The sequence below is a fragment of the Eulemur rufifrons genome, chromosome 1 (genome assembly GCF_041146395.1).
Source record: "Eulemur rufifrons isolate Redbay chromosome 1, OSU_ERuf_1, whole genome shotgun sequence".
NCBI classification, from domain to species: Eukaryota; Metazoa; Chordata; class Mammalia; order Primates; family Lemuridae; genus Eulemur; species Eulemur rufifrons.
In genome coordinates this window covers 25402980-25422746 of record NC_090983.1, presented here as the reverse complement: position 1 = coordinate 25422746, position 19767 = coordinate 25402980, and the positions used below count along the sequence as shown (strand labels likewise).

Genomic DNA, 19767 nt, shown 5'->3' with positions numbered 1-19767 from the left:
TGAGCCTATTTTTTGTTCACTTTGTTGCTAAGAAAGAATATCTGCAAAATTACAAATGTGTTTTTTAACAGGTAAAGAATTTAATATTGTGGTTGATAAAAAATGTTCTAAGCTAGATTAAAATGATTTTTTCCTCCCTTTGTAAGGTGCCTCCTAGTTTCTGAAGTGTTTTCATTATGGCCTCCATATAGCCTTTATTTTAACATCTTTTGTAAAGGCCTCATAATGAAAAGTCATCTGTTAAGTCTTTCAGTCCCCTGTTGCAGTGTTCCATAAAAGTTATGGCTTATGATTTTTTTTGTGATATCAGAGTCTAATCTACTGTAACATGAACTGAATAGTCAATTTTTACTAGGAGGGCAGAGGACTCATGATCAGTATAATGGGTTTGATGTTGCAAGTACAGAAGGTGTTTATTATTTATGAAGGACAAATATCTCATGCTCAATATCATCAAACTAATATATTGATCACCCTTTGTTAAGTTATTAATACATGCAAATGCTTCTGTCTTGAGCCAATATAAGCCAAAAAAGGAAGAGGTCAAAACCTCCTGATTTTATAACTTTCCCGTGTAGCCTCTCTATGCCTTCCACTTTTTAAAAGGAAAAATCCTAATTTTTTAAAACTGCAGCACCCCTCAGCTTTTCACAAGTCCCTCTTGTTGCTTCACTCCTTGAAAGCATGTGGCTGTCAGTGTGGCAAGAATCAAAGTCAAATGCGCCAACCATGGTCTATTTCCGGCCCCAGGAAGTTCAGTCTCCTCCAAATGTGGCTTTACCCTACTTTTCTCAAATGAAAATTGGACCAGCCTTCATCTTCAGACTTTCAGGAACAAACATCAATGTTCTCGCTCATTTCCCAAACTGACAAGATGAAATTTAAGTGGATTTTTTTGGTTCACATATCAACATTTTTCATGTTTGTTTCTCTCTCTCAACTGCTCATAGTATATTCTTATGTGTGGTGAATATGAGAAAAAAAAAACCTGTCAATCTTAAAAGAAATATAATCTCTGAATCCTTTTCTGATTACAGGGTTTCCAGCGGCATTTGTCACTGCCTGGGCTGTGGCACGAGCAGCCCTGGCCGATGCAAGGTGAGTGGAAAAGAAGTGGCAAGGAGAGAGCCTGAGATTTGTCAGACTTCCTGCTCAGGATTCACACTTGCTGCTGTTCTTGATGCCATTGCCCTTTAGGGATGTCATGTGGGAAATTACCTTGATGCAATGGTGGCCTCCAATATATTGCCAGCAAGCCATCCAGCCCAGAGGTCATAGAATGGAAAGATTCACAGACCATTTTAAGATGCTTGAACTCCATGGTTGTTTATGGAAACAATTTAAAACACAGTGTATGAAGCAAGGGGAAAGAGATGGGTAGGAGAACCCATTTAGGGTATAGTGCAAGCAGGTGGAAGGACCACACTACCTGATTCCTGGGGTAGGAAATGTTCATACTTCCTGTCCCTCTCTGTACCACTTCAGCTTTCCCCCCTGGTGGTGTGGTTATGAGGATTAGAGATGAGGTTGTAGAAAGGGGACCTAAAGACAGGAGGTGCCTGGGCCAATGACACACACTTGCTCTCTCAGAGAGATGGAGGGGCAAGCATGCAGGCCCGCAGCTGTAGATTGCCAGGTAGCCTGAAGAGCAGTTCTGGGTTTTATTTGCATTCCTTGGCCAAAGTACATGTGGGAATGGGTTTCACCAATCAGTAGCTGAATTAAGACCTCAAGAATATTGAGCACTTCCTGTGTATCAGGGATATTTTGTGGCTCTTGTATATTTAGTATGTCATGAATGCTTTGTGCCCAGTTGCCTCATGTATCTTTAGTACCTATGTTTAACACACATGTACTACTTGTTGATCGCTTATCTATATTTAATGCAAATTAGGGGTTTCATCCATCCCATTTGTTTTCTTATCTTCTATAGCAGACTTAAATATTTGTAAATAATAAAAGAAATGCACATTAGAAGTGGAATCTATTGCTATTTGTGAATCATTAGGATCTTCCAGGTAGCGTGGGCTTAATTTAAGGTAGCATTTCAAAGTACAATTACAATATGTCAATTAAAAATAAATAAATAAAACTGGTTTCTCTGGGGGAAAAATGTACAGAGCAATGATGCTGGGTGGTGGTAAAGAACCCTCTCTTTAGATTTTGACAGACTGGAATTCAAATCTGGCTTCAGTTGCTGCTAGTTTTGGGACGATGGGAAAGACCCATGGCCTCTTCGTGTATCAGTTCCTCATTTAAAAAACAGACCTAATAATGTATAAATAGCATTAATACATGCAAGGCACTTAGCACAGTGCCTGGCAGCGAGGAGGCACTAAACGGGAGCGTGCTGAGGAGGAGCTCAGGGGCAGGGGTCTGACGGGTCTGTTCTGCCACTTCTTGGTTCTGTGACAGCAGATGTGCAGCCTAACCTCTCCGAGCCTCAGTTTCCTCTTCTGTCAAATGCCGATAAAATGAATACTACTCTTCACAGGGCTGTTGCTATAAGATTAAATGAGACAATGTATGTAAATGTTTGGAATATACTGGTAGTAAGTGCTAAATACTCATTATCGAGTATTATTCCTTTAATTGTTTCATTAATTTGTACTTACAGGTAATGTCTGATTAAAAAATTAAAAAATAACATTTCTGTTTATTGTTATTCCATTAGAAAGCAGGACTTATCCTTCCATTAATCCAGTTTATGCTATTTTGATTTTTATCCTGTTAAGTTGATGGAGCCCTGATTCTGCTAAAGCTAGAGCTTAAAGGTTAGGCTGTAGGAGAGATGAAGGATGGGACCTCCAGGCCTTATAGACCTTATAGACCTTTATAGGCCACATTAGAATGTTTGGTCTTTGTTTAGTGATGACGGCAGAAAATTTGCATTTTATAAAGATCATTCCCAGAACATGGGGGAGAAATTGGAGAAAGGTAGTAATAAAAATAGCAGATAGCATTTTTGAGTGCTGATTACATTCCAGGTACTTTCTACACATATTAAGTTAATTGAAATTCATATCAACCCCACGAGACCAAGGCCAGAGAAGTTGTGTGCAAAGTTGCACAGCCATAAGTGGTAGAGAAGGAATTGGATCTCAGACATTTGGGCTCTAAAGGCACCCAATAAATGCATGTGTGCAGATGAGATGTTTCTGTTGAGATAAGGGGCATTTCTATTATCGGTGGAGGAGGAGAGTTGTAGAGGATTCCTTTCCCAATATTACTGTTAGCTTCTCACTCTTCAGTTGATTTAACACATCTGATAATTAGGAACATACAGTAGACAATGTCCATAGTACACCGGGAGTGTTTTCTTACCTTCATTATATCTAGCCTTTTGTCCTTTTATCACTTCTAGAGTTCTTTCTATTCGCTAAATCAGAAATAAGCTATCAGCTACCACAGACTTTTTGACAATTCACTTTTTTGTCTATTGTATTCCATGTATACATATAATGCTGTCTACTGGCACATGTTTTTCTCATTCACATGGTAAAATTAAATATATCTATATTTCATGGTGTTTAGGAAAAATCCCCATAATTACAAATGCTCTACCTCTTTAGTATGCTTGAAATCTACTACTCCACCATGTAAAATGTTCCTTATCAAATTCCTGTAGCATTTAGTATGCATATTATAAAATTATCCCTTCTTATCTACCATCTATTTTTCTTAATGTGCATGGGTAACTGTCTTATTTTTTCCAACAAACTGTGAACTTTAAATGGCCATGAGTGACATTCTCTGTTTTACAATAGAGAACTCTCCAATGCATATCGATCAATTCTTATGGATCCATTTGGCTATTTTTCTCTATTTGCTAAGTATCTCTTGAGCAATGATAAAGTTTGAGCTAATACAATTGTGAGTTATTAGGAAGTGTGATTTTTCTTCCATTTACTAGTTGTGGCAGTTTTCCTGAGCCTCAGTCTTCCCATCTGGAAAATGAGAATAATATTCTCGGCCATGACTAAGGTTGTGAGCCCATAATGAAAGGGCTTTGTAAACTCTAACTTCAAACATTAAGTGTTGTTACATTCAGTGTGGGCAAAGAATCCATAATTTTTAAGGCCTGATCATTGTATATAAATAGAAAAAAATCTTGACTGCCCATTTCCCACTATTCCTTATAAATGTCTGATAGATTGTAAGTCACCTTTACTTCTGTCTGTCCCTCCATGGCTGACTGCAGGGCAGGCTGCCTGGTAAAGACTTTCAATTGGCTCAGATGGACTTTGGCCAGAGCCCCCAGATGTCTGTGTTTCTCTTTAGGGGCTATATGATGAATGGACACTGAAACAATCATTTTTTCATATTATTTCTGTTTTAGTAATGATGAGTCAAAGAATGAAAAAGGGGAAAGTAGAAAAGGATCCAGATACCTGCTGTTTTCTCTCATGGTCAAGCTTACTGCTATGGACTGAATTGTGTCTCCCCCAAATCCATATGTGCAAACCCTACTCCCCACTGTGACTATATTTGGATTAGGGCCTATAAGGAGGTAATTATGGTTTAATGAGGTCCTAGGAGTGGGGCCCTATATGAAAGGAGTAATGTCCTCATAAGAAGAGATGCCAGAGAGCTTGCTCTCCCTCTCTCTCCCTGCACACAAAGAAGAGGTCATGTGAGCGCACAGCAAGATGGAGGCTGCCTACAAGTCAGGAAGAGAGGCCTCCCCAGAAACGGACATGCTGGCACCCTGATCCTGGACTTTGAGCCTCCAGACTGAGAAAGTGAATGTCTGTTGTTTAAGCCACCCAGTCTGTGGTATTTTGCTATGACAGCCGTGGCATATTAATACACTTACAATAAACAAAAAGACAATTTAAAGAGAGACAGCTTTAATTTATATAGGAAGTAATGCAGAGCATTCTTTTATGTTAGCAGAATACAATTTAATATCCACAGGTTGTATACATTTCATGGTAGAAATTCCCATTTTATTAGCTTCTGGGAGCCTTTCTTTAATTTGAGGCAATATATTTGTTTTGGGTTACTAGGTATTTCTATTTTGTCTGTATGCACTAAAAAAAAAAAAAAAAAAAAATGCCATGCTATGTGAGCATTTGAACTCTAGGAAGAACCTGCCACTCACCGTTCCTGCAAATCTGAACTGTACGGAGTTCAGGTGCAGCATCCCTGTTACTGGCTTCAAAGTTCCCCATTCATCAACTTCCCTCAGTTCTAAAACGCATCAGCTTTGCATTTTTTACTGCTTTTACCCCTTTATGCTATTTGGATTTCCTAATTTTATCTACATTGTTATCAATCTTGTTACACAGTGATATTGGAAATCTTAAAAAAAACTTGCAGCATCTGCTATTTGATTTCTGTGGGAAGGAGGTTGAGTCAGTACAGAGGTATAAGTACTGCTGTAATGATTATTCTGAGATGTGTGAGTGTATAACCTAGATTCAGAATTTTAGCGATGATAGGTCCTGAGGCATTTTCTGGTCCAATCTCCTCATTTTGGAGATAAATAAAATGAGATCCAGAGACGTTAGGACATATTCTCAAAGCTTACCCTCAGCCTCGAGCAGAATTTCGACTCATTCATTCATTTACAGATATTCCAGGTCTTGAGCACAGGAAGAAAGCAAGTAAGCTCACAATGCATTTTATACTGAATTAGATAATTAGTTTTCTTAGTTATCTTGTTTTCTTTCTTAATGATCATAAACTATCTTAAAACATTAATAATAAGTCTTTTCAGTGAAAAAATAAGAAATATGTTTATTGTTTTTGAGGCAAAGAATTCATTGAGCATATAGTATGTTGAAAAATATAACTGATACTAAATATTGCACTAACAGTTAAATTAATGTAAAAAATTAAATATATGTTAAATCATGTGACTCCACTGTATAAAAGATTTCATTCTTCCTGCCTTACTCAGAATAAATTCTTGAATTTTACAGTGCCTTAATCTGGGATAATTGGAAGAAGGGGTCATTTTATATTTGATTTTGCATATAAAATTAAACTATATTACTACTTATCTGGCATAATTTCAAAATAGCCTGATTCAATTTCTCATGAAATTCAGGTTTTCTACAGACAGGAAGTTTTTGTGGGTTTTCTTAGATGTAATCTGTCCTACACATAGTGCCATGTCACAACATTCAGGTGGAGAGAGTAGATATTAAGTATCTCCAAAGGATAGATGGGGTCCATATTCATGTCTGTTACATTTGAGACTCAACTTCTTCTGAGCCAGCTTTTCAATGCTGGAACTCTGATTTTCTCTGCATCTTGGCCATTTAGAGATAAGCAGATAAGACCTAGTTTTAAAAGATAACCTAAACTTTATCAAATATACAAAGGAAGCCTCTTCCAGTTCTAAACCTCTACCAAGATTGCTATTTGACTAAGGTAGGCTAAGACAATTGATTTAGGTTGGACAAATGGAATTAAAAAGTGAGTAATTTTGTTTGTTTGTTTCTTTTTTTTACAAAAGCAAAAACACCTCACAACATACCTTATAATCTTCTCCCTACCTCATTCAAAGGAGGAAAGAGAGGCTAATGAATGGGGAAACCCACTTCTTTGCTATATTTTTGTTTCACTATCCAGCAGGAAGGGTGGGTGGGGCCTGCAATGGAAGTGCCAAGAAAAGATGCCCTCTGACATTTCTAGGACATCCGCATAGGCTATAGGGGCCAGGCTTCTCTCACCTCCTCTATCTTACTGATTGTGAGTTGTGGAGAGAATGTAGTGTGCAGTCAGTACAATTCTACGGATCTTTCTGGCAGAACAGTGCACCTGTTTCCAACACAGGCTGTAGGAAGTTCTACTTTCTAGTCAGACCTTTGTGCCTCATGCTCCACCAGCTCTGACTTGGGCGGGGGGGCGGGGGGGGGCGGGGAACAAGGGAAATATACATAACCTAAACTTTTGTACCCCCATAATATGCTGAAATAAAAAACCCCCTGCATTTTCTAGAGTGTTAAAATTTATTTTAAAAAATCTGAACAGAGAGTAGTTTCTGGGACACATTAAAAATACCATGTGAGCTGGGGCATTGAAAAATTAATTTAAAACAAGCATTAATGGCATTTTCTTCAAGAAGGTCTGAAATCTCAGTTTTCTTTCTCATATCAAAGGGCAAATTTGAAACTTTGACACTGAAAATCATTTAAGTCAAATTTTTCATGTTTTTAGAGGTAACTGGTTTTGACCTATTTCCACATACAAGTATTTTATAGAACTTGAATTATTTAATTGAATCCTACTGTGTTAGGAGACACCATGATGAAATGTCATTGAGGCTAAGCAAGAAGATCATTAAGATATTACCAAATGTCAGAAACTGAATAGAAAATTTATGGAATCCAAAAGCCTTGTAGTTAGTGAATGAGTAGTCACACAATATATGCTACCTTCCTTATAGTAGAAAGCTTTTTTAGGGGAGTATGATACATGTTCTAAGGGGTGGGGAACCCACGGCCTCAAGGCCACTTGTGGGCTTCCAGATCCCCAAGTGCAGTTCCTTGACCGAATCCAAACGTCACAGAACAAATGCCTTTATTTGTTCTGTAAAATTTGGATTCAGTTAAAAGGCCACACTCAAGGATCCAGAAGGCCACATGGGGCCCCAAAGCCGCAGGTTCCCCACCCCCTTGTCTTTCTTGCATGGTTAAATAATGTGAAAAATAGATGCATGTAAATAATGCTTGGAAATATTCAATAATGTGCAAAGTGTAAAATCACTGTGTGTTATATTTCCATGTTATTCAGATTTCAAATCCATTGAATATGTGTTAATAGATTTCGGTTTGCCTGGACCACAATTACACTTCTGTGTAGTGTTCTGGTTGATTTGACTGTGGTGTATACCCCGATGGAATGCTGTGCTACTGAGCTCTCTTAGTATTGATATGGAAAGAAATAAAAGATACTCCTTTAAGAGGAAAAAAAATTGTTTAACAGCACATACATTATATTTTTGCAAGTTAGAGGAAAATAAGAATATAACATTCATATTTGTATATGCATAAAAACATTGAAAGTATGTGACATAAGGTAATAAAAGATGTTATCTAAAAGGACATGGATAGAGGGGCAGAGGCAGGCAGAAACATGGGCAGAATTGAGACAATGTCTGTCTTTGTATATAGTTTGATTTTAAAAATAAAAACGTATTGCCAATACATAAAATTAAACTTTAAAAATCATAGTTATTAGATATGTACTGAAAATGTTTTACCTTTAAGGAATAGTTGAAATAGCATTTTATTATCCATAAATTGCTCATTCATAAAAAGTTATTTCTTGATAAGTTTACCATCTAGAATTAAAAAATTATCATTATATCTCTCAAATTTCCTTATAAGATATCATTTACCATTGCCACAAGCAATGCTGGATTTTGTCTAAGGAGAAAAAAACTGAAGGCTTTTTTTAATGTATCTTTAATTAAAAAAAAACTGTTTAAAGTGCTACATTAAAATTTCAGGTGCAACTAGATTTTTTTTTTTTTTTTTTTTTTTTAATTAATTCTGTGCTCTTTATTCTAGTGTAAGACCTTTATCAGTAAAACCAGATTGGGTGAGGTTGAGTCAAACTTACTTTGCATTCAGTTCATGGCAATTCAATCTGACAAATATTTATTGACTACCTACATACTATTTTAGTCACTTGTAATACATCAGAACACAAAAACAACAGTGATCCCTGCCCATGTAGAACTTGAATCTAGTTGGAGTGGAAGGGAAGCAGAAAATAAATGTAAGAAATAGGCAAATAGTATTTTTATTAATTACTGTTAAAAGCAAACTTTTTAAATTAAAGATAAAATCATGGATCTTATATGAACACCTGTCAAAGATTTTTTTTTAAACTCAGTTAATGAGGGAAGTAGTAAGATGTTATAATTTGTTCAAAGGAAAAATCAAAGATCCACATGTTTATATTCAGTAAAATGAATCCCAATAATTTATACATAAATGCAAAAACTACTCAATATTCACAGGACACTAATCAATTCTATTCCACTGAACACAGCTAATTTTCATTTCTGTGGACAAGAATGATTTGCATCCAGTTTTCTATGGCATTTCTTTCTTTCCTTCTTTTTTTTTTTTTTTTTGCAGCCTATTACCATCTGTCTCCTCAACTCTATCTAAAATTCATTAAAGGGAGAACTTGTGGCTTTTAACTCAGTATTCCTAGTATCAAGCAGATTCAGAGCTTGGCCCTACTGCGTTCTCATTAAATGTTTGGAAGACGAATGGACCACTCTGATGCCTCCTCCAGCAGTTTGTTGCCAGGCTGCTAGAACAGATTTTCTTTCAACCTCTGCTGCTAGGTTTTCAAAGACAGGCTATGGATAAGAATGATTTGCATTATTATCAGTGTTCTGCAATTAAAGGAGTTATAAAATAGAATTCCTATAATTTCTGAAAGAGAGAAGGCTTTCTCTATTACCAAGTTTTAATTATTAAGGCCCATTCCAATGAAACTAAAAGTCAAGCATTGGTGGTTCAGTGGTAGAATTCTTGCCTGCCAATGAAAATAAAAGTGATGTATCAATTGCAACACACTTGGAAGACTGTACTTTTTTTGTGGCTCTGGAAACTTGGTTTTAACTCTTGTCACTATAAAAGTAATTCAGTAATATTTATAATTTTTTACTTGTCCACAAGAGGTAGCTAATACTATGAAAACTAGTACCCATTACATATTTTTTCACTCGTTTGGGCATTTAAAAAAATATTTTTTTTGTCTGTTCATTTCTTTGTTTCTTAATCAGAAATTTGGGGTTGGATTTTTGGTAAAACTTAAAATGCTATTTAATTCTCACTACCCATTTGCTTTGCCAATTTATTCATGAAGTTTTTTTTTTTTCTTTTTCCTACGTCTTAGGTGCTGGGAACTCAGTGCTGGAGACATCAAGTGGATTTATCAAGCACCAATCTTAGCAGCTATTGGGGTAAGTTTAAAATCTTGTATAGTTAAAAAAAAAAAAAGCTGCTACTAAAACCCAGAGAAAGTTTGTCTGTCACTTTATTCTACAGTAGGTTTGGGAAACTTTTACGTGTACAACAATAGCTGTTGGGAAAGTCTAGGTCTGGGATCAGACCCTTATTTGTGGCTGACACTGAGACTCAATGCAGAAAGCACATACCGATCCTTTAATCAGCTAGCACTTGGGGACAATTCTGAGACTTTAAAATACCCATGAACATTTATATAATATGTTTAGGGAGTTGGAAGATCCTAAATCTTTCTTCCTTTCTCATCCATTATATTTCTCCACTTTAATGTTTTGATCACCTGGTAGTAGGTTGGGATGGTAGGGAGGGAAAGATGGAATAGCAGAAGAAGAGAGAAATTACTGAGAAAGAAGGATGACAGTGTGATCCATTATAAAGCATCTCCTAAAGCTTTTATTTGGCAAACTTCCCCCAAGGAGTTAGATGGGTCCCATACCAAGAAATACCCTGCAGAATTCTGTCAATAGGTAATAGGAAAAAAGGCTGGAGTCAGCAATGCACGTGGCATTGGACCTTATCTGCCTGGAATATTTCAACTGTATATTGCAGCTAGGTTGCAAAGGAAAACAAAATTGCACACTTCTTTGTGTCTAACAAAACTCACCTAAATGTTTACTCTTGACCATCCTTGAAGACTTTACGGCATCAGCTTCTCTTGGTTTGAAGAAATTATGCCACTTTGCGTTTTTCTGGCGTTCATGTATGCAATGCAGATTGTAAGCATCTTAAAAAGAGGATTAGTGTCCCAATATTAAATGTTAAATCACTTAGAAGTAATTTAGTAACCTGATTACTAACTAATTTTTATGTTTTTCTTTGTTCTCCAGTTTCTTATTTTTCCCATTTTGTTTTCTTTTGAACAACATGTCGCCCACTTTATCAGCATATTGGCTTGTTAGATCCAGAAGGACGGCTATTAATGTGGTTGAGTTTCTGTACGATCATCCAAATAGTCAGATAAAAGCTTATTTACCTCATAGGAAAAATGCACGAAGAAAAATAGAAGAGATCAAAAGGAATCTTAATTTTAGAAGCCTATTAAAGTAAATGGTTAGAAGGGAAAATAAAATTGGAACACTTTTAGAGAAGGCAATTTGTACCCCTGCTAAAACATTCTGTTAACAAATTAGACCCAATTCTCTATGTCCTAGGAGAAGCTCAAAATTGGATTGTAAATAAATGAATCAATGACTTTCACTGGTAAACTCTTATAATTTTAATTTTTAATGTAAATGAAATGCTGCTATATTAGCCTAGTGATAAACCAGCCCAGAACTACAACTCTGTCTCTGAGAGAATGTCAATGAATTTAAAGATAAAAACAAACTACTCTGATTTCCCTTTTATCCATTGGTACTGTGTCCTTAGCTACACTTGTAAGCCTTTTATTTTCCTCCTTTCTAATTCCTCCTGTATATGTTTGCTCCTCCATATCTTACTATTCTCTTTTTAAGGGAACAACCTATATCTTATTACTTTTTTTACCTTCAGTGCCTTGTACTGGGACTGATAAATAAGAGATACTAATGAATGCTCTTAAATTTACCTACATTTTTATATAATGCTTAAGTTTGATTTTTCATTTGATAAAAAACAAAAACCTATTAAAATTCAAGGGATCATTGTAAAATTATTAGGAACTGAAGCAAAGGACAGTGGAGAAAAGTACATCATAGGACATTTTTCATTGAAAAAATTGATCTTTATCAATTTTTATTGAAACAATTGATCTTTATTGCTGGCCTCAGGGTAACCAGATAATGACAGGTGTCTACTGGTGGGGATTTAAGCCACAAGGATGGCAAGTGGACAGGACGTGGGTCTGAGAGAGTTGGGTGGCAAAAGAGACCAGGAACTAGGGTGTGGAACTGTGAGAACTTTCCCTTTACTCATGGAATACATTTCCCATTTCCCTGACCTGGGCCCTTCTGCCTCCCCAAATCTCGTATCACATCTCCTCCTCCCTCCCTGCTGCCATGGCTCCACACAATGGCTTTCGTTTAGTTCCATAAACATGTCATGTTTCCCACCACAGAAACTGCCTGTGCTGTTCTGTATGCCTGCTGTACCTTTCTCCCTGCTTGTCACCTGCCTAATGTCCATTCTTCCATCAGGTCCCAGCTTCAAGCCAACCTTTTCAGACAGGCCGTTTCTGAGCACCTTAGAGTGTCACAGTAGCTAAAGCACAGACTCTGGGCCAGGCTGCCTTTCTTAGAATCCCAGACCTGCCCTTTTGTCGAGTGTGCAGGCTGAAATTTTATCGTGCAGGCTGGCCTTGGACAAGTTATTTAAATTCGGGGTCCACTTTTGCCATCTGTAAGGTGAGAATAATAGTGTAAATTACACGAGTTAATCACATAACTGCATTAGGAACAGTGGCTGGCACATGGCACTATAAGCATTAGCTATTATCATTTTTATTTTTCATGTGTTAATGCTTTGCCCACAACTGAGGCAGACACCCTCCCCCAACACATTATCTTAAAAAATGTCTCCATAAAGTAATAAAGATAATGTCAGTTTCTGGACAACAATAGTGGTAACACTTGTGCCTCATATATCTGTAAGTGGATGCTCAGACCTGAGAAGCCCCCCAGGGACCATCTGGCTTCTCAGACTCCGCGGTCTCCCAGGGTGGCACCATCAGGGATCCTCAGGCCATGCAGAGGCCCTCTGATCACAGCATGTCCTCTCTCCCGTGTCCCATAAAGCCCAGCATGCCATTGGTCAGACTGTTTTAAAAGGCTGTAAAGTCATCTACCAAAAATAGTGTATTGTTACCTCTTGTTGATAGGATTGGAGGTTATTTTTACCCTATCATTAAACATTTTAGTATTATCTATTTTTGGGTATTAGAAGGCCTTACTTTGTAATCAAGAAATAGATATTTAGATTTTGAAAACATTATTAAGCTTTTACTTTTGTAATTTTCCAGGTAAACCATTCCATGATTCACCTTCCATTCAAACACAATAAAGCATGAGGTGAGAAAAGTATAACCTAATGTTCTTGTTTTCATTTTCACTTTTTTGCTTCCTATGTGAGGTCCAGCTCCTGAATTCAATAAGTATTTGATTAAAAATAAACCTGCTTCTTAATTCATCCTGTGGTCTTCCCAATGACTTGCTGGCAAACCAGGCAGACAGTAAGTTAGCACCCGTGTGTTGAACCTCACCAGCAGCCTGGGTCTCCTCCCACTGGGTCTGCGCGAAGATGTAAAGAGAGGGCAAAGCTCTGCAACACCAGCGCATGCTTGTCTGCCCTCGCCCCCCAACCCTCACTTAAGATCTCCCCTCTTAGCAAATTTCAAGCATATAATACAGTATTGTTAACTCCTGTACATTAGATCTTCAGAACCTATTCATCTTGTTGTGCCTGGCTTAGTTCACTTAGTATAATGTCCTCCAGATTCATCCATATTGTTGCAAATGGCAGGAATTTCTTCTTTTTTAAGGCTGAATAGTATTTCATTGTGTGTGTGTGTGTGTGTGTGTGTATGTGTGTATATATACACACATATATATGCACACACATACCACAGTTTCTTTATTCATGCATCCATCAATGGACATTTAGGTTGATTCCATATCTTGGCTATTGTGAATAATGCTACAGTGAACATGGGGATGCAGACATCTCTTTCACATATTGATTTTATTTCCTTTGTGTGAATACACAGAAGCGAAATTGCTGTATGATATGGTAGTTCTATTTCTGAATTTTTTAGCTGGTTGTTGAAGCCTTCTGCTGTATTTTGAAATTCCCTGCATGATTCTTTCATTTCTTTAAGTTCTGCTATAGCCTCTCTTAAGTTGTCTAGCTCTTTAGTGGCTTTTTAATTTTTTTCATTGATGTCCTGAATTTTTTTTGGCTTCTTTTGTGTTGGTTTTCAACTTTCTCTTCAGTCCCATTCATCTTATTTGCCATTCATATTCTGAATTCCGTTTCTGACATTTTGATGACTTCCTTTTGGTTGAAAACCATTGCTGTAGATCTATTGTGATCATTTGGGGGTGTCAAACTAGCTTGTTTTTTCATGTTGCCAGAGTTCTTTTGCTGGTTTCTTCTCATCTGAAACCTCTTCTATCAGCTCAGGGCAGATAGTTTGCAGGGCACCTGTTCCCCTTTGCTGAGAACTCTCCTACCTAGTGAGAAGGAGAGGTCCCTAGATGGCGCTTTTGTGACTACTCCAGAAGATTGGCCTGCAGGAGAGGAGCAGATGCATTGTGATTCAGGGGTTCTGTATTGTCCCATTCCTTTGTGATTGTCACAGTCCAAGCCGGTGCTGAATGATCTTTGTGTGGAGTAGTGTGTTGTTCCCCAGGCCGCTGTTGCAAGCTCCAGCAGTGAACTGGACAAGTCCCTCTCCACAGAGGCTGGCATTATGGGTGACTGCTCTGCCTGGGTCCCTGTGGCGGTGGCAGTGGCAGCCAAGCAGGGCTATCTAGGCGGTGATCATGGGTGCCAGGGCTGTGAGCATTCAATCCACCCGGGTCCAGGTGTGATGGTGGCTAATGGCTAGCAGGTCTCTGGTGGAACACTGGACTGTTGGGATGGTTTCCACCTGGTGGTGGATGGGAGCCATGGGGCTGGGGCCAGGCAGCAGGGTGGGAGCCACATGGGTGGGGTCATGGGGCCCAGTGGCAGCGTAAGAGCCTCACAGCTGGGGCCATGAGGCCAAGTGGCTGTTCAGGAGGGGCTCTTCCCCTGCCCAGGTCCCAGTGAGGCAGTCACCTCAGGGCTCCTCAGTTGGCGTTTGAGGCACCCATTCTGCTCAAATCCCCCGTGGGAGGGAGGGGTGCTCAGCTCCCAGTCATGACAGCATCTGCTCTCCCTGATCCCTCCCTAGCCTGTCCAGGGGTATGTGGAGGTGACTGCAGCAAAGCCAAGCCCTATGTCGACCAGGTACTCGGGAACTGAGAGATCAGAATGGCATCAGTTGCAGCAACCTGTGAACAGAGGCCACCGGTCCCTGCTGTGCCTTCTCCAGTGAAATATCACTGCATAGACTCCAAGCAGCTCCCTGATCAGTCCAGAGGTCTGCAGTGGTGGTGGGGGTAAACTCGCAGCTCAGGTTACAGTGTCCACGGGGGAATCGTGGAGCCCCAGGGTTCTCTCCTCCTGTCCTTCTCCATGTGTGAACGCCTCCTCCAGGTACCTTCCAATCTTGCCAAGTGGATCACTCTGTCTCTCTCTCCTTCACTCTGAGTGTCCCCTGCCACTTCTCTCTCTGATGATTCACAGTGCTTTCTCCAAGAGCCCATCTGTAAGTGAGCATCCACCTGCAACTTTCGATCCTCTCCTTGAGAGCAGCATGCACGGGCTGCTTCTAGTTCACCATCTTGCCCCTCCTCCCCCACCCCATCCCCACCATTGGGATTTTGATAGGAATGGCATTGAATCATAGATTACTTTGGGTAGTATGGACATTTTAACAATATTGATTCTTGCAACCCATGATCATAGGATGTCTCCTCATTTATCTGTGTTTTCTTTAATTCCCTTCATCAATGTTTAATGTCTTTCAATGTCAATTTTCAATGTCTTTCACAAGACATTGGTTAAGTTTATTCCTAAGTATTTTATTCTTTTTGTTGTTATTGTAAATTGGATCATTTTCTTAATTTTCTCTTTGGATAGTCTGTTGTGAAATTTGTTGAACATTTTAACTGAATTCTTCTTACCAGCTCTGTGTAGCTTTTAGCATCTGCCCCAGGGAAGCAAGTGCTCACACTCCATCTCTCTTTGGAGGTGCCAATCTCTCCTTAGATTTTTGGGTTAAGTGATCATCCTGTAACTTGGCTCTCCAATGCATTTTAAAAAGTTTTAAGTTTTATTTTTTCAGATTATCCAGTATTTCTTTGTCATAATGGTGGTAATAAGGATTTTTTTCTAGCTTTCTACTGTTAGGGAAATATAATTTAAAACAAAATATTCTCCTAACCCAGAAATCTTCTCCACAAAGTTAGTAGAGAAAGAAAACACTTTTACTATTAAATTATTAAACCAGAATGTGATGTGCATTACTTTCAAACTGCTAAAAAATTGCTAAGACAAAAAGAAATCTCACCCTTTTGTTTAGCCAAGCAGATACAACCCTTTATATACATATTGTTTTCAAGAGAAACAATAACTAGTCCTCAAGTAAGAGGATTTGATGATACCATCTGATATACATGATTCATCCTAACTTTACCTGGTAATTGGGGTGACCACCTGTATTAGCTAATTAGCTTTATCAGTGGGAAAGACAAACTTGTCATCTCTTTATGGCAGAAGGTAGTTTTGCACCTTGAAGATAGGCTCCTAAAGAAGTTAGGCTCCTACCCTCCCATAGAAATCAGCAGATGGGAATGCTATTTCCCTTGATGTTTGCATTTCAAAGAGATGGTTCCCAGGTCTTTGAGAAAGACATTCCTGGGTCATGAAGCTGACAAAAGGCCTATCTAATCTTCAAAAGGATTTGTATACATTTCAAAGAGATGAGAAAGTACTTACAACTTTTCTAAGGTAAATCCTCTGAGAAAAAGAAGGAGAGGGAAATCTCTACCCTCATTTTCAACAAGGAGAACCAAGCCTCTTATTTTTAATTTATATTTGGCCTTACACTAAGAAGAAGCTGAAATCTCTGGGTTAATTTGAACATGATTTGGTCTTGCAGTGATTTCCAGCAAAACTCTCCTATGTATTTTCCTCCAGGATCTCAGACCCTTGAAGGTTCTAGGGATTTTAGGGACCATGAGGCCTACATCCCTCATTTCAGCCTGTAAAAGAAGAAATGAGCCCAGAACTTAATCTCTGTGTTCAGAGTGTGGTGCTCTTTGCTCTGAGTTCTTCTGTGTCATGAAGCCAGAAAGGATGAAAATAATATTAATAATAACAACAACAAACAAGACATAGTTCTTACCATGTGCTGGACACTGTTTTAAGTGTACTATATACAGCAATTTATCTAATTCTCACAATAACTCTGAATAAGGAAACTGCCCAAGGTCACCCAGTTATCAAGTGATGGAGCCAGGATTCTAATTTCAGGATCAATGTCCCCACCTAAGGAGCTCCATGCACTTATAATAAAATCTAACATCCCTAATAATCCAGAGAAGACCCCTCCTCACTCATGGCCATGCCCCTTCACACACTATGCCTCAGCTGTGTTGTGTTTCTGCCATTTCTTTGAACTCATCCACCTCTGCCCCTCTCAGGGCTATTCCATATGCCCCATTGTATCCCTGGAAGGCTGGGATGTGATTCTTTCTATTCCTCACTTTAATTGCCACTTCTTCATTGTGACCTCCTTGATCTCTCCCCCAATCTAAATTAGATCACCTATTATAATCTGTACAACACAGTGAGGATTTTTCTTTTCAATACCATCACAATGTATGATGTTTGTGATTGTTGAATGTCCATCTTGCCCACCAAACTGCAAGGTTTATGTGAACAAGAACCATGGTTTGGTTTTTTTTTTTTTTTTTTTTTTTTTGTTAACCATCTGTATTCCCAGTGCTTAGCAAGTTTCCTGGCACAGAGTGGCTCTCAATAAATACTTGTTGAAGGATATTGTAAATAAAACATGCATACCCAGTAGATAAACTGGGGAACTGGGAAGAAGGAAAAGCACTCAATAAATAGTAGTCTGTAGTAGCAATACTAATAGTGGTGATAGCAGTAGTAGCAGTGGCATGGTAATAGCAGAGGTGGTAGTAACAGAAATGGTGGTTTATGTAGTAGTAATTAATACAGGCTTATCTAAGTTTTTCTATGGCCATCGTGAAGTTAAGAATAGGGACGAAAAGGCACCAAATGCTGTCTGGAGGGCTTAGTAAAAGAAACACCAAGAAGGTAAGATTTGAACCAAAAATATGAAGGAAAAAGAGAAATCACCTAATAGGCTAAGAGAGGAGAAGTGTTTTCCTGACATAAAAATTAGCACATGCTAAGTGAATATGTCATGTTTTCTGTGGCTGGAGTGAAGGGTGCGTCTGCAGAAAATGCAGATCAGACTGTAAAGTTGGATGGGAGTGGAATCATGATTGCACTCATATTCTATGTTCAAGTACACTGGAATTTTCCTGAAATTATGGTGAAACATTGAAAGACTTTAAGCGGGTTAGTGATTTGATTAGATTTGGGTTTTGAAAAGGAAACTCTGGAGGCATGTGACAGATGGATTAGATGAACTACTTTGGAGATACAGATGTCTATTTAAGAGAGATACTAATTATCATCTTTAAGTGCATAGTGCTATCTGATTAACTCTGACATCTATATGAGAGACTGTACTCTTGATGTAGCCTTCCAAAGAAAGAGATAGGAGTGAAAGAATTGCATTAAAATGGGAACGACTCTAAACAACTGTCAGATGCTAGTGTGCATATCAAAAGGAGACCAGTACTGCAGCAGCAGCTGGTGATCTTGGTCAGGGTGATGGGGTTTTGCTGTTTTGATGGGAGTCAATCCCACATAGGCCATTCATTTAAATCTATGCCTTTGGAGGTGCCATAAAGCCTCAAAATACTTCCTTGTGCAGTATGTTGCTCTATCCTAGCTGAAATTAAAATATGAATGCACAATAAGTTGAAGTATTTTTTTAAGGAACCAAGAAAAGATAAATATTGTCATCAATAAAAATGTAAATATATAACTAATTTAATGACATGTCTTTTATACTTGAATAAAACATTTCTTTTAGAGTCACTTTTCTTATGTACATACATCTAAGCATTGTTTATAGAATGGGAGTAATAAAATAGAAAATCTAAAACTCAGTCTTTAAAACAACCGTCAACTAGGCATCAGAGAATAATGAGATTGGAAATCAGGATTGATCACTCATTGAGACATCAGAATTTGTATGCTTGTTTTCAGCAGTAGTTCAGGGAAACGCCTCAAAAATAAGCCATAGAATAAAAAAAAGTTCAAGTTGGGAAGCCTCTTGGGGATATCTTGCCCGATGTTAATCTGACAACACTATTGCAGAGATTGTGATCTTTAAATAAACTATAAAGAATGGATGTAATGGTGAGAGCTTATGGTTTGCATTATAGATGTTGATGAGTATTAGAAAAATATGAGGCAGTAGTGATTATTTCTTTTGGGATCACTTTTTATTGGTAAATATTTATTTGATTCTAGATGTTTACTTTACCATGCCTCACATTACCATCGTGCATCCAAGTTAGGAACTAATCTTTTTGTTCAATAAATAGTCTGCAGGGGTTGTCATGGGCTTGCTCATTGTGTGAGTAATGATCTAATTTGAATGACTAACCAAGCAGGTGACTCGAGGAGGCTGCCTGCATACTACTTAGAGTGCATTAAATAGAGAGGTCAAGATTTTCTGGGTTTTTTTTTTCTTATAAATATTTTGTTCCACATACCTGTCAAAAGATATCTTAGGGAATTCTAGCAGAAGGAATAGGATGGTACTTCTAATAAAAGGCTTCAGGAGAAACTCTAGGTGATAAGTTTTAAAAATATCATATCCAGTGCGCTTTTTAAAATATGAAAAGGAGACAAACAAGGTACATGCTTCTTAGCTGCAGCTGGGTTGGTGCTTCATTTCCCCCCAATCGTTATTAAAGGAGGCACAATCAACAAAAACAAGGGGTGGAGATGAGAGGGATGACTGGGAAGGAAGGAATTTGAAGAAAAATAGATAAAATTTAATCTCTGATCTTTGACACAATCACAAATACCAAATTGATTTTTTCCCCAGAGAAAAATATCCCTTTCAGAATTCCTTTCCTTTCCTTTCCTT

General features: G+C 38.1%; 1 protein-coding gene across 2 annotated transcripts in view; it reads left to right on the top strand.

Annotated features, from left to right (window-relative positions):
- PTH2R (parathyroid hormone 2 receptor) overlaps nt 1–19767 on the top strand; it is a 74388-nt gene that overhangs the window by 38340 nt on the left and 16281 nt on the right. For both annotated transcript variants that reach the window (XM_069467766.1, XM_069467774.1), the window contains 2 exons: nt 1038–1098; nt 9874–9940. In XM_069467766.1, coding sequence (XP_069323867.1) covers nt 1038–1098; nt 9874–9940 — 128 coding nt within the window. The remainder of the gene's footprint in view (nt 1–1037; nt 1099–9873; nt 9941–19767) is intronic.